The sequence below is a fragment of the Pseudochaenichthys georgianus genome, chromosome 11 (genome assembly GCF_902827115.2).
Source record: "Pseudochaenichthys georgianus chromosome 11, fPseGeo1.2, whole genome shotgun sequence".
NCBI classification, from domain to species: Eukaryota; Metazoa; Chordata; class Actinopteri; order Perciformes; family Channichthyidae; genus Pseudochaenichthys; species Pseudochaenichthys georgianus.
Window position 1 is genome coordinate 11,459,175 of NC_047513.1, and position 11,634 is coordinate 11,470,808.

Consider the following 11,634-nt stretch of genomic DNA (forward strand, 5'->3'; position numbering starts at 1 on the left):
GATTTCATTAGACTGCACCTTTGGCACAGATTACATTCTCTTATATGATGAAATACAAGTTGTGCTCACCTGGATCTGGAGATTGTTCTGCCAATCTTCTGTGCGGATCCTCTTGAGCTCAGTCAGGTTGGATGGGGCTCGGCAAAGGCCGGACATTTTCAAATCTGCACAGCAATCTTTAGCTTAGCTGGGTTCACGTTATGGCGACTTGTCCCTTAGTCATGATGAGCCGTGCCTGATATCCTCCTGACAAGTTGCTTGGAAAGGAGGCCAAACAATCCAATCTCACCTCTTAGCAAAATCATCTTCAAATTAAGAGATTCCTTAAATGGATTATTTCAAACTCCAAGAATGCTTTCATTAGTCTCTAGCTGAGGATTTGTCAGTGATGGTTATCCTTCTGTAAGTGATCCCCAGTCTAGACAAGCAGTCATCTCAAGGAAGATTCCTTATAACTAAGAATATCTTAGTTGTTACAAAGGCTGCTGTTCTTTTTGGGACCTTCCCCAGAGCTCTGCCTCCACAAAATGAAGCCTCTGAGCGTAACAGGCAGTTGGTTTGAGGCCTTTATATAAACAGGGTGGTTGGCTGCTAAGGAAAGGTGCTTCAATTCTTCCTATCTGACCTCGCTCGTCATAGGGTACACAGGACCCTCCTTTACCAAAGGAAAGGGGATAATGGTATATCACAAATCCTTGTAATAATAGAAGAAAAACATTAGCATATAGCTAACTAGCTAGATTCTCTGAGCAATTGTCATTTTCCATCAAATGACTGGACCGCAAATCATGTTTCCACATTTTTCTATTTGTGGTAATGAGTCCAGATTCATGAAGGGAGAAACTAAATATTATATAATGCTAACATTAAGCTAACTATTTATTTTGTCTTTGATTAATCTGCCGATAATATTCTCGATTTATCGAATGATCATTTGGTCTCTTAATGTGAGGAAATAGTGAATAATACCCACCCAAGTTCATCAAGTCAAAAGGGCCGTCTTGTTTTGTCAGTACAAAACAAAGAGATGTTTAATTTAATGTAATATTAAATATTTCTGATGAAAAAATAACCTTAATGATTGATCAGGTATTAATATAGCTGGAGGATTACATTTTTGTTCAACTTAATCGTCATCTTTCTACAGTTAGAAGTCATTTGTATGTTTACAGACAAAGGTACCATAAATCAAATGTCCATACAAACAGTCCAACACACAGGTCAGTGCTCATGGTATTATTTATTTGAAGCTACTGCTCCACTGAAGAAGAAAATGAATCACTGCTGATCAAAAGGTGCAAGAGTTACATGAGTTGAACCTGGAGGGAGAATATCACACAGATATTGGTCAGCTCTGATTTCTAATGGATTCAAACCGGTCAGCTATACAAAAAGGAGGTCATGTGACGAACAGTGGATGCCATCTAAACTGGCACATGTGCAGCCGAGGCACGGGGAACAGGAGAGGAAGCCTCGCTGCTCCGACTGATAAAGTAACAACGTTGATTCTCAACACTTAGATTGCCTTCAAACCTTCTCCTGACTCTTCACGTATAAATCTATTTATTTTTAAAGAACGAGGAGTTGCAAGGTCACATTTTACACAACAAGTTATTTGATATCTTCATCTGGGAGGCGTTGGGCCTTATCTACTGACAGTTTCTATGTTTGTCCATTAAACGCAGAGTACACTGTGCAAGAAACAACAAAACACCAGCAGACACATTCCTCTCATTGCACTCCATCAAAGAAAAGAAAATCGTCAGTTGTACAAATTACTCTCGGGTTATCTTCAGTTGTTGAAATGATGCAGACAAGCTCATTTTTAACCGCCTACTTTTTTCAAAGTAAGACTTTGTTTTCTAAGACAAGATTAAAACATGTAGATTAAAATGAGCACATCTCTTTGTGTCCTCTGATACTTCACATGGGTGGCAGGAAGCAGCGTGGCCGTCACTATTGCAGGATAAGAGGAGGAGCGTGAGGTGAGCCCCAGAACATAATGACCCAGAATGAACACGCAGAAAAGGACAGTAATGGCTTTTCCCTTTGAAACCAGGAGATCTGCCTGGTCAGTTTAAAGTGTCTTGGTGGAGAGGAGGGCTGAATGGCCACGCCTCTGACGATCACACATGGCGGTTCAGAGCGAGGGGTGGTGAGTGAGGGAAACAGTGGCAGTGTGAAGGATCTTACGAAGTGTTTTCTGTGAAGGCGACTCTTTGGCGTGCGCTCCGGGGTCGACTCCTCGTCGGGGCGCTGGCTGTCCACTCGCTCTTGGGTTCGGGCGGCTGCGTTTCCGCCTGCGGGCTGCTGGCGTCTCCCAGAAGCTCGCGCAGGAACTTGAACTTGGACAGGAAGAGCTGCCAGACTACATACCAACCTGAGGGGCAAACAGACAGGGGGAGAGGATGTTTACTGGCATATAAAGGCAGTCTTAAAACCACAGGTGAACCTCATGTAGTAACATTACACTGAGTCACAGAGGAAAGTATACACAAAGAAATGTACAGACTTTGCCAATAAAGCCGATTCTGATTAGAATATTTGGTAGCACTTTACAATAAGACTACCCTTATAAAGGGTTTACGAATAGTTTGCAATTCATTTATTAATTAGGTTGTGAACACTTTATAAATGATTAATAAGCTTTTATAAGACATGAGATAAACAGGGCAACTGTGACCGGTTGTTTGCCAAATAGAGAGCCCACATGTACTGTACTGCTAAGCCTTATATTGGCTACCTAGCTTACTTTGTCTTCTTCATCAGCCAGCATCCTTGGTGTCTGTTGCTCACTGAGTTGATTCTTGCTAAGTAGCCAATATAAGGCTTAGTCATCTTTCCAAATAGTGAGCCTGTTGATGCATGACAACTATGTTAGAACTGCTTTATAAATGGATGTTAATGATTAATAAAATGTTTACAACCTAATTATAAACCCTTCATGAACCCTTTATAAGGGTAGTCTTATTGTAAAGTGGTACAGAATATTTTTAACCCAATCAAAAAAAAAAGATGGCGGCCAGAAATGACGTCTCTTCCAAGATGTGTACAACATGAACCAACATTTAAAAGTATCATTTGACACAATATTTTTCAATTTCTATTGTTTCATATTCTTAAAATTAATAGTATGTTTATTTATTTATTTATTTTTAAAGGCAACAGACTGGATAGAGCTGGTAAATGGGCTATTTTGCAAAAATAAATTTCAATATCGTATTTACTTTTCATCAAGATGGACAGAAGGGCAGCTGTGGAAAATAACAGCTGTGTATTTATTTAAAGTGGACCTATCATGCTATATTTGAAACATATATTGTAGGGCCATACCTATATAAAGTATATAAATATAAAAAAAAAAAATACCCCATTTTAGCCATGCCTCATTTCGCTCTATTTGCTCTTTCCAGCCCTGTTTTTGCAGGGGGCTGATTCTGTGAGCTGCAACTGACCACGCCCCCCTGCAGGAGAGGGGAGTTGGCAGTTACTTTGGCATTAGGGCAGGGGTATCTAGATACTTTCCAAGGTTTGACATAATGAATTGTGCTACTTTTAAAGCAAGCAACGATGTTTTCAAATCTGTATTCAAAAAGCTCCTCAAAAACGCTATCGAAGCAGTTCCTGCCGTTGCTACGATAGTTCAAACAGTAACAACGGACTACTTTACTTAGCGGATGCATGTCAATTTAAATCAATACAACTATTTTTTAAATCAATCAAATAATTTTCTAATTCCATAAAAGCATTTCAATTAATATTGGGAGTCATGTCGTTACTTTGTTGAGCATGTGGCCATGTAATAAGCGGGATAATGATAATAACATAACGGGATAATAACACCTTCATGCCGATCTAGATCCCTCCGCTTCGCGTCGGGCTCCTGATCAGCCTGTCGGTTTTCTTTTCCCCATAATGACCGCGCCGCTGCACATTATCCCTTACATATGATTATATAGAGTCATTATTCATTTGTTTTAAAGCACGAGGCACAAACGCTTGCCTCGGGGAGGGAGGAAAAAGAGCCACAGCGGAGAATAAACAGAAGGGCAACCATGGCAACCATGCAAGGGAAGTCTTCTTCGCTGCTTTTGTGGCAGACTACAGCGCCACTTATGGCGCGTTTCCACTGCAGGCCTCGCTCGGCCTCGCTCGGTTTGGTTAGGCCTTATTAGGCCCGGCTCACTTTAATGCTGCGCTTCCATTACAGTTTAGGAACTGGGGTAGTTACTATAGTAACGCAGTGTAGGCGGAGCCGTGACGTCATCTTCAATGAGAGCCCCAGAAAAACAACACAGCCGTTAGCTCTTAGCACTCAGAGCTCACAGCTCCTCATATCTGTTCAGAAACTAGACACAAGTTAAACAAGTACAAACCACAGACTGCCTGTGTCATGGCGAATACAGTCGCTGGTTTATTTATGTCTGTATAGGCCGTTGCTGTGAGTGTGGACGGTCGGAGCATATATAACGTTAGCTCAGCCAAGCTCCATTTAGAAAACACGCATTTTAAAAGGTTTTTTCGCCTGCCGTCTGTCTGCAGACTTGTCAAAGCATTAATTCATGGTTTTTACTAACCGGTATCAGTATGTTGTTACTTCGGCATCATTTTGAAACGTGTATTACAATTAAATCACGGTCAAATATGTTCATCTTGTTGTAGTTGTAGCCCCCTTGCCAGCAATTCTCTCTCTAATTTAGCATACTCAGCCCGACTCAGCCTGGTTGTTCCTGGCACTAGAACCACGATTTTATGGGGCCAGAAAAACTGTGAATTAGGACCCGCTAGCCGGTACTAGGCCAAGTGGAAACGCAACCAAAACGGGCCCTGCACGGCTCGGCACGCTTAAAGCGAGCTACCCGCTGCAGTGGAAACGCGCCATTACAGGCCTGGCATATGTACTACAGCATCTCCAGCGCTTTCGAGCAGCAATGGCCGGCCGTGGCCCAACCTCTCATTCCCCAGATAGGTGGAGAATTGACCAATAGCCGTAGCGTCACTTTACTGACGTCAGTAAAGTGTTCAAATCTGGATCAGTCTGTATCAGATCCGTTGCAGCCCCTTTTTTAGAGATCTGGGTATGGAGGAAAATAGAGAGGGTTGTGTTTTCTGACACTTGGTGAGTTCCCTGACACACCGGGGACACATATTCATGTATAAAAGACGTACAAAAGTGCATTTTGCATGATAGGTCCCCTTTAAGTACTGAACTAAAAAAAGTGTCTTTCTTTAAAGTTCTTCTCAGATCCATGTTTTAAATACAACTGAATTATAATATTATGGTTTTAAACAAAGCAAAGAAGTGGTTGAATTTGGCTCCGACTCAGGGCTCAACAAGCTTTGGCAAAGCCTTAATGTAGCCTCGCTAGCCTGTACATAATGTTCAGCTAGAGTGCTTTATGGTGTTCATATTGTAGCCATTTTGAGTATTAAATGTGTTAAACGGTTGATAAAGTCTCTATATTGAAGGATAAAAGTTCAGTGCCAGCCAACTTGCACTAGTTTTATTGGTGTACTTGAGTAGTGTCAGTGGAGTGAAGCAAGGTTTATTAAGTTGCACTTTTTATTCTGAACCTAAGTTTGGAGGTCAATCATAAAAGAAGTATTGAAATGTGCATTTTCAAACAGTTCTTTTGTTGCAAGTTGTTATGTGGTACGCAAAGTTTGCACAATAAAATGGTTTACATATTGCAGTTGTTCCATGCATTCTGATCCCTTCACCACACAAGACTCATAAAGGGCCACCACTGATCATTTGTTTTGTGTGGGGCCAAAACATATACATGTAAATAGATTTCCAATCAGTGAAAAATAAATGAATACTGTGATATAACGTGATAATTTAGAAAACAAACGAGATACGTTTTGTTTGTCACGAGTTGTTTGTCATACCGCACAGCACTAGCTCCAACATATTAAAACATCAATAATAATAATAATAACAATATCAAAAAATTATATTTAACAAACACTGACAGGGCCATTCTGCATAAAATCTATTTTTACTTGATTGATAATACTTCTGTAGTTACACTTAAGTAATATTTTTAAATGTATTACAATTACTCATATTTATATTTTAATTGTGTCGTGTTGGTACTTTACTCGAGTAGATCATTTGTATAATTCTTCTACCATGGCAAAGGATTATTTTGGGACTCTGGAAATACTTTCAAAACTATTGTTCGTTTTTTTTTTAATATGGCAGGGTGTTTTATCTTTCAAGAAAACAGCTGCTTAGCCCTGGATCTGTAGTTACAGTATATATTAAGAGACATAAACTGATCAGGTGGAGGAAGAGGAGGAGATAGAAAAACAGACTCTGCTGGAGGCCAGCAGGGGTATGTTGTGAATTCAGCTCTGCTCGTGATAAAAATAGAAATGCCGTACTGAAATCGAAACGTGCCAGACATGTAATACACCCTGACCTGTCATACAAGACAACTTAACAGAAATAGTTAGACATTAGGGCAGAAAATGTTCCAATATTCCTTAAGGAGATCAGCCAATATGTAATCCGCTCCTGCAGCCTCTTATTGGGGCAGCGTGTTACCAGTCTTATGACACATTAACGATACATCCAGACAGTAATATCTCACAGTAGCAGGACGGATATCTACCATTCAAGCTGCATTTTAAAAAGATCCACCTCCTTTTATCCGTGTTTCATTTGAACTAAGAAACCCCAACAACAATACCTTACCATGTGTATATCAAGAACATGATAGGACCCTAACTCATATATCCTTATGAGTTAGCAGTGTTGTGCCCTCACAATCTATCAAAAACAAAGCTGTTTTGTTACAGATAAATAAGGTACAGTGTGGCTCAGAAAGTTAGCTTGTTACGTAAGTAACTGATCGAGGTTATTTCCTTTAAACTCACCAAACAGCATGAAGAGCAGCGCACAAACCAGTGTGGCCACAATGACCAGCAGTGTGAGCCCGACACTCTGCCACATTTTAGCGGACACTGGGCAACAACACCAGCATAAGGAGGGGTCTGCCTGCGGTGTGTTTTCTGCCCCACACCGCACACTAAAACACGCAGCTAGCTAGCTCTGTTAGCCGCCTGCCAGCAGAGTTAGTTAGCTGTGGAGAAAAACAAACAGCAGCACATCGCACAGCAGCTTGTAGCGCCTGTCTGGCTAGCTAGTTAGCTAGCTGGTTGTCAAACGGAGCCACTTTAGTTTAAATAACAGATTTTAGCATTAGCTAACGTTAGCTGCTCACAGCAGGGTTTAGTCCTTCTTCTGTGTGCTACATCACTGCAACGTGTGTTGTTATTATCACAGAGACAGTGCAGCAGCTACAGTAACTTGGCTCAGAAGACAACAAAATAAGCGTCATGATATTGATTCACACTGCGCATGTGCAAGATCTATTTGACTTCTGGGTAATGAAGTTCTTCTTCTTCTTCTTCTTCTTCTTCTTCTTCTTCTTCTTCTTCTTCTTCTTCTTCTTCTTCTTCTTCTTCTTCTTCGTCTAGAACCTTTTTGTATTAATCTTGAACCAGAGTAAAATGAGAGGTCAAATTATTTATTTGGTAAAAAAACTAGAAAGAACATTTCACAAGAAAACCCACAGCTCAGCTATTTAAAATAATAATTGTATACTATTAGAAAAGCACACTTTAGCAGTCTAAACATACTAATGGACCACAAAACATGTTATTCACTAAATGACAGTTATAAACGTTTCTGGTATCAAGAAGATAAAAGAAAACCTGTTGTGGTCATTACTTCACAAAATAAACTAACAAAGCAAGGTTGCACCAAAATCATCAGTTAACATCAAATATACCTTATTCTATCTCAAACTTAAACATTGTGGATAAAGAAGAACAATCTTTACTTAGGTTTCCTTCTTTTAGAGTGAAATTTGAAAGCACTACTGCATTGTATTTGCATATCCAGCAGGAGGAGTCATCATCAAACGCCTAACCCGGTGATTTGTTTTCAAGTGTCAGTATGTTTCGGAGTTGGAGGTTTTCTTATATTCTGACACATCATATTTCCCACAAATGTTCTCATCAAGTCAGCTCCCACCTTTGCTTGGTTTCTCTTACTACATTCAAACAGTATTTAAATGAAGCTTTGAGGTAAATATAAAAGTACAAAAGTATCTTGTGAAAAGATGAAATAAGATTAGATTCAAAAATATGTAATCAAATGTATTGATAACGCTATCAGGTGGGAGAAGTACTTAAACGTGTAACCTATGTAAAAGTTGCAAATACCAAAGACTAAAAATACCCAATTACAAGTAAAGTCTTGATTTAATAATGTTCCAAAAGTATCTCAAAAGTGATCCTGAAAACAGCCTGTCACTCACCCTCATTCCTCATTCTGACATTGAGGAACAGCACTTCATGTCTTGACATGCAGTGGAGCACACCCCTGCATGTAGCATGAGTATTTGCATATTCTGCTGAGGCACGGTGAGTACATGAGTCACTCTTCAAGACTTCCTTTTAAACACGTGTAAGAAGAACACTGGCTATAACTCAAGTACGTGGATCCAGCCCAGGCATCTGAAAGCCTTTAGGAGCCTTCTCTCTGAATGGGTTTAACGACCAGATTTTTTTATTAAGGATTTGGATTGAATTTGAATAAAACATAACATGTTTAGCCAACAGGTTTACCACTGAGTTTTATTTTTAATGCACATTAGAGGGAAGTTAAAGCTGTACAGAGAGAATAAAACAACACAATACAAAGTTTATATAATACAGTATAAAATATTTAGAATTAGAAAGGAAATGAATAAATGAAAATGTTCAACATAATAATAATATTAATAATAATAATAATAATAATAATAATATTAATAATAACAAGGCCTTGCATTTTTAAAATAATTGTTAACAGTGCTTGAACAATGTATTAATTATTAATGAATTAAATAATATTTTTTGTCTGGATTTAAAATCATCAATATTTGCAGTAATTGATTTTGTAGCTCTGTAATTGTTGGACATGTAGATCAGTCATTTGTTTCTAAAAATCGTGCTACATCTGCCTTAAGGGATACGTCAATATGTTCACAGTTTTCTGCTGCTACTTATCTTTCCTTTGAATATGTCTTGGATTCTTATTTCATTTACGTGTGCTTGACACTTGATTCCTACTGTTTTACGTTTGTCTAAGCGGTATTGCCTCTTTGCTGTAACAATGCAAGTTTCCCCTCTGTGGGACAAAAAGAGAAATCTTGAATCTGAATTTGGATTCTGCAGACAATATGGGACTAGAAAAGTGTGTTATCTCCCATTCAGTCTATGGTAATGGCCTATAGAACAGAAAGCACTGACCTGGTTTCAAAGAAGGTTTCTGCAGATCTTATCTGATGCAACAAAACGTTCCACACAGTTCAGCTGGAACCTCAATCAGAAACATAAACACGCGGTCTGCCCTCTTCCTGTGAAAGAAGTTCATTTTCGTCTTTTCAACTATAAAATGCATGTTTCCTCTGAAACACAGTGCTGTAGAAGTGCAATTACCTCAAAATAGATTGTTCTTGCATCCTTTCACAGGCCTACACAATCTTATATTTTTCTTTAAAATGTATAAGAGCATGTTTATGTCAACCTGATCTCACCAGAATGCGTGACTCCACCACGACTCCTTAACACCACATTGCGTGGTGGACTCACGAACTTTGTTACATTTACGTGTCTGCACCACGCAAACAACCCCAATGTAAAGTGAATGAGGCTCCTTTGTCGTGGTGCACACACACATTTCTACAACGTCCCGCAGTGAGCTTTTATTCTATACAACGTTTTTTAAAATCTACTTTATAGCTTGTAGTAACTCGCGGGAGGCTTCTTTTATTTTATTTGTATTCATAATAATTTTTATTTTTCGTCAGAATGTAAAAATGACATTAGTTACGAATTTGTGTTCTCAAAAAACAGTGCATTGTGTGTAATGCAACTGTGATTTTTATTAAATTAGTTAGTTTTTAAGGAAGGCCAGAGCTTCAGCTGTGTCAAATAGATTGTTCCCTTTAGTTACCGTTATTTAAAAGATAATGATCATGTCCCCTGTATTGTATTACGAGTGTCCATTCCCATTGGATAACGGAGAATTTTACACCCGGAAGTAAGTATTCTCCTTACTGTCGATTGATTTTACAGTGATATCTGCACTACTTATCGACTAAAAAACACCAGATTATCCTTGTTAATTACACAACATTGATTGGTTTGAATTGTGTGCAATGCTTTTGTATTTTCCCCCTTCGATTCGGAGAAACAAAGATTTTTTGGATGGCAGAACCCTACCCAGAATCCTCAGCTATCGTTTTGGACTACACCATGTGCTTAGCTTAACCCCGTGATTAGTCCTCAAGCTCTGTGATTGGTTGACCTCCAACTGCATTCCATATGAAAAAAGGTTTCGTAAAAGAGAAAATCATACTTTATTCAGCAGTGCTTGCTTTACGGCCCGTCCACACTACAGCGTCGACAGCGTCGAAAACTCCAATCTGCCCATTCACTTCACTTTCAATGGGGTGACGTCACGTTGCCTCGCTTTTTCGCCGAACTGAATTGTGGGTAGCAGAACGGTCCGTCTCCGCCGTCGCCGGAGACGCCGGAGTAGCCAGCGCCAGCCAATCAAATCCCGTTTCTGAAAATCTGACAGCTGAAGCCGTAGCCAATCAAACCGCGTCTAAGCTGGGAGAGATATCCCGCCGTTCATTTCTATATTTCAAAAAAAGTTGGAGGAGAAACTAACTATCGCCGTAGCAATCACCCGGTTTTGTTTGACCAGACCCTCTTCACCTACCGGGATACAAACCGGAGGAACCAGGCATGGAGGGAGGAGGCAGAGGCAGTGGGGGGAACTGGTAGGTTTTCGCCTGTTTGGGGAGTTTATATATATATTGCTCCCATAAAATCCCCGGGGTTTTTTGCTTTGTATGTCGGGGGCGGGAGATTCATGTGATTGGTTGTTGGTCGTGTTGCTTGAATAAAATCCCCAAGCACCAGACACGCCCAGCTCCAAGCTATTTTTGAAGCTGTAGTGTGGACGCTCCGTTACTCTTTGAAAGTCATCACATGAATACATTGTAATAAATGGTTTGGCTGCATTAAATATTACACATCTGTCGTAGTTCTTTATTTATCTACAGAGATCGGGCTCAGAATAGACCGGAAACTATTCTTTTACCGTTCTGTTTTAATTTCACAATAAAGTTAGTAGTCATATTTTGTTTTGATATTATTGTTTTTTATTCACTACTGGACCACTGGGTCATGTTAAGACCATATTTTCTGTGTTGCTGTGGGTTTTTTCCATCGCTTTTGTGTTACAAATATCAAAACAATAACAAAATAATATTCGTCGTAAACTAAACCAGAAACAGCAGTATATTTTATTTTGTTAACACTGTAAACTTGACAGCTTTTTAACCCAAACCACCTACTGGTTAAAGCACGTTATTGCACGTTTAGAGTAATTGGAATGCAGGAAGATTGTGTTGCTTTTAACGACTGTTTAAAATGCCTTTTTCTTAATGTCTTTCATTTTTGTAAAGCACTTTTGAATGTGTTATATTTTATGAAAACATTTAAATATTAAGAGTACATACAAAATAGTGGGAAAGTAGAAGGTCAATGATATAAATATAG

The 11,634-nt window shown here is 39.3% G+C and overlaps 1 protein-coding gene across 1 annotated transcript; it reads right to left on the minus strand.

Annotated features, from left to right (window-relative positions):
• Positions 1-1,221: 1,221 nt before the first annotated feature.
• Positions 1,222-7,472, minus strand: smim13 (small integral membrane protein 13). Its single transcript, XM_034095120.2, has 2 exons — positions 6,886-7,472; positions 1,222-2,380 (listed from the first exon to the last, which is right to left on the minus strand). Exons 1-2 carry the CDS (start codon positions 6,959-6,961, stop codon positions 2,190-2,192), a joined length of 267 nt encoding a protein of 88 aa, XP_033951011.1. The 5' UTR covers positions 6,962-7,472; the 3' UTR covers positions 1,222-2,189.
• Positions 7,473-11,634: the final 4,162 nt, after the last annotated feature.

Excerpts from the sequence above, each read along its gene's own strand:
- smim13 (XM_034095120.2), bottom strand. The coding sequence starts at position 6,961 with ATGTGGCAGAGTGTCGGGCTCACACTGCTGGTCATTGTGGCCACACTG. Across the intron at positions 2,381-6,885 it reads GCTGCTCTTCATGCTGTTTG|GTTGGTATGTAGTCTGGCAG; the intron begins GTGAGTTTAAAG and ends TTTGCCCCTCAG.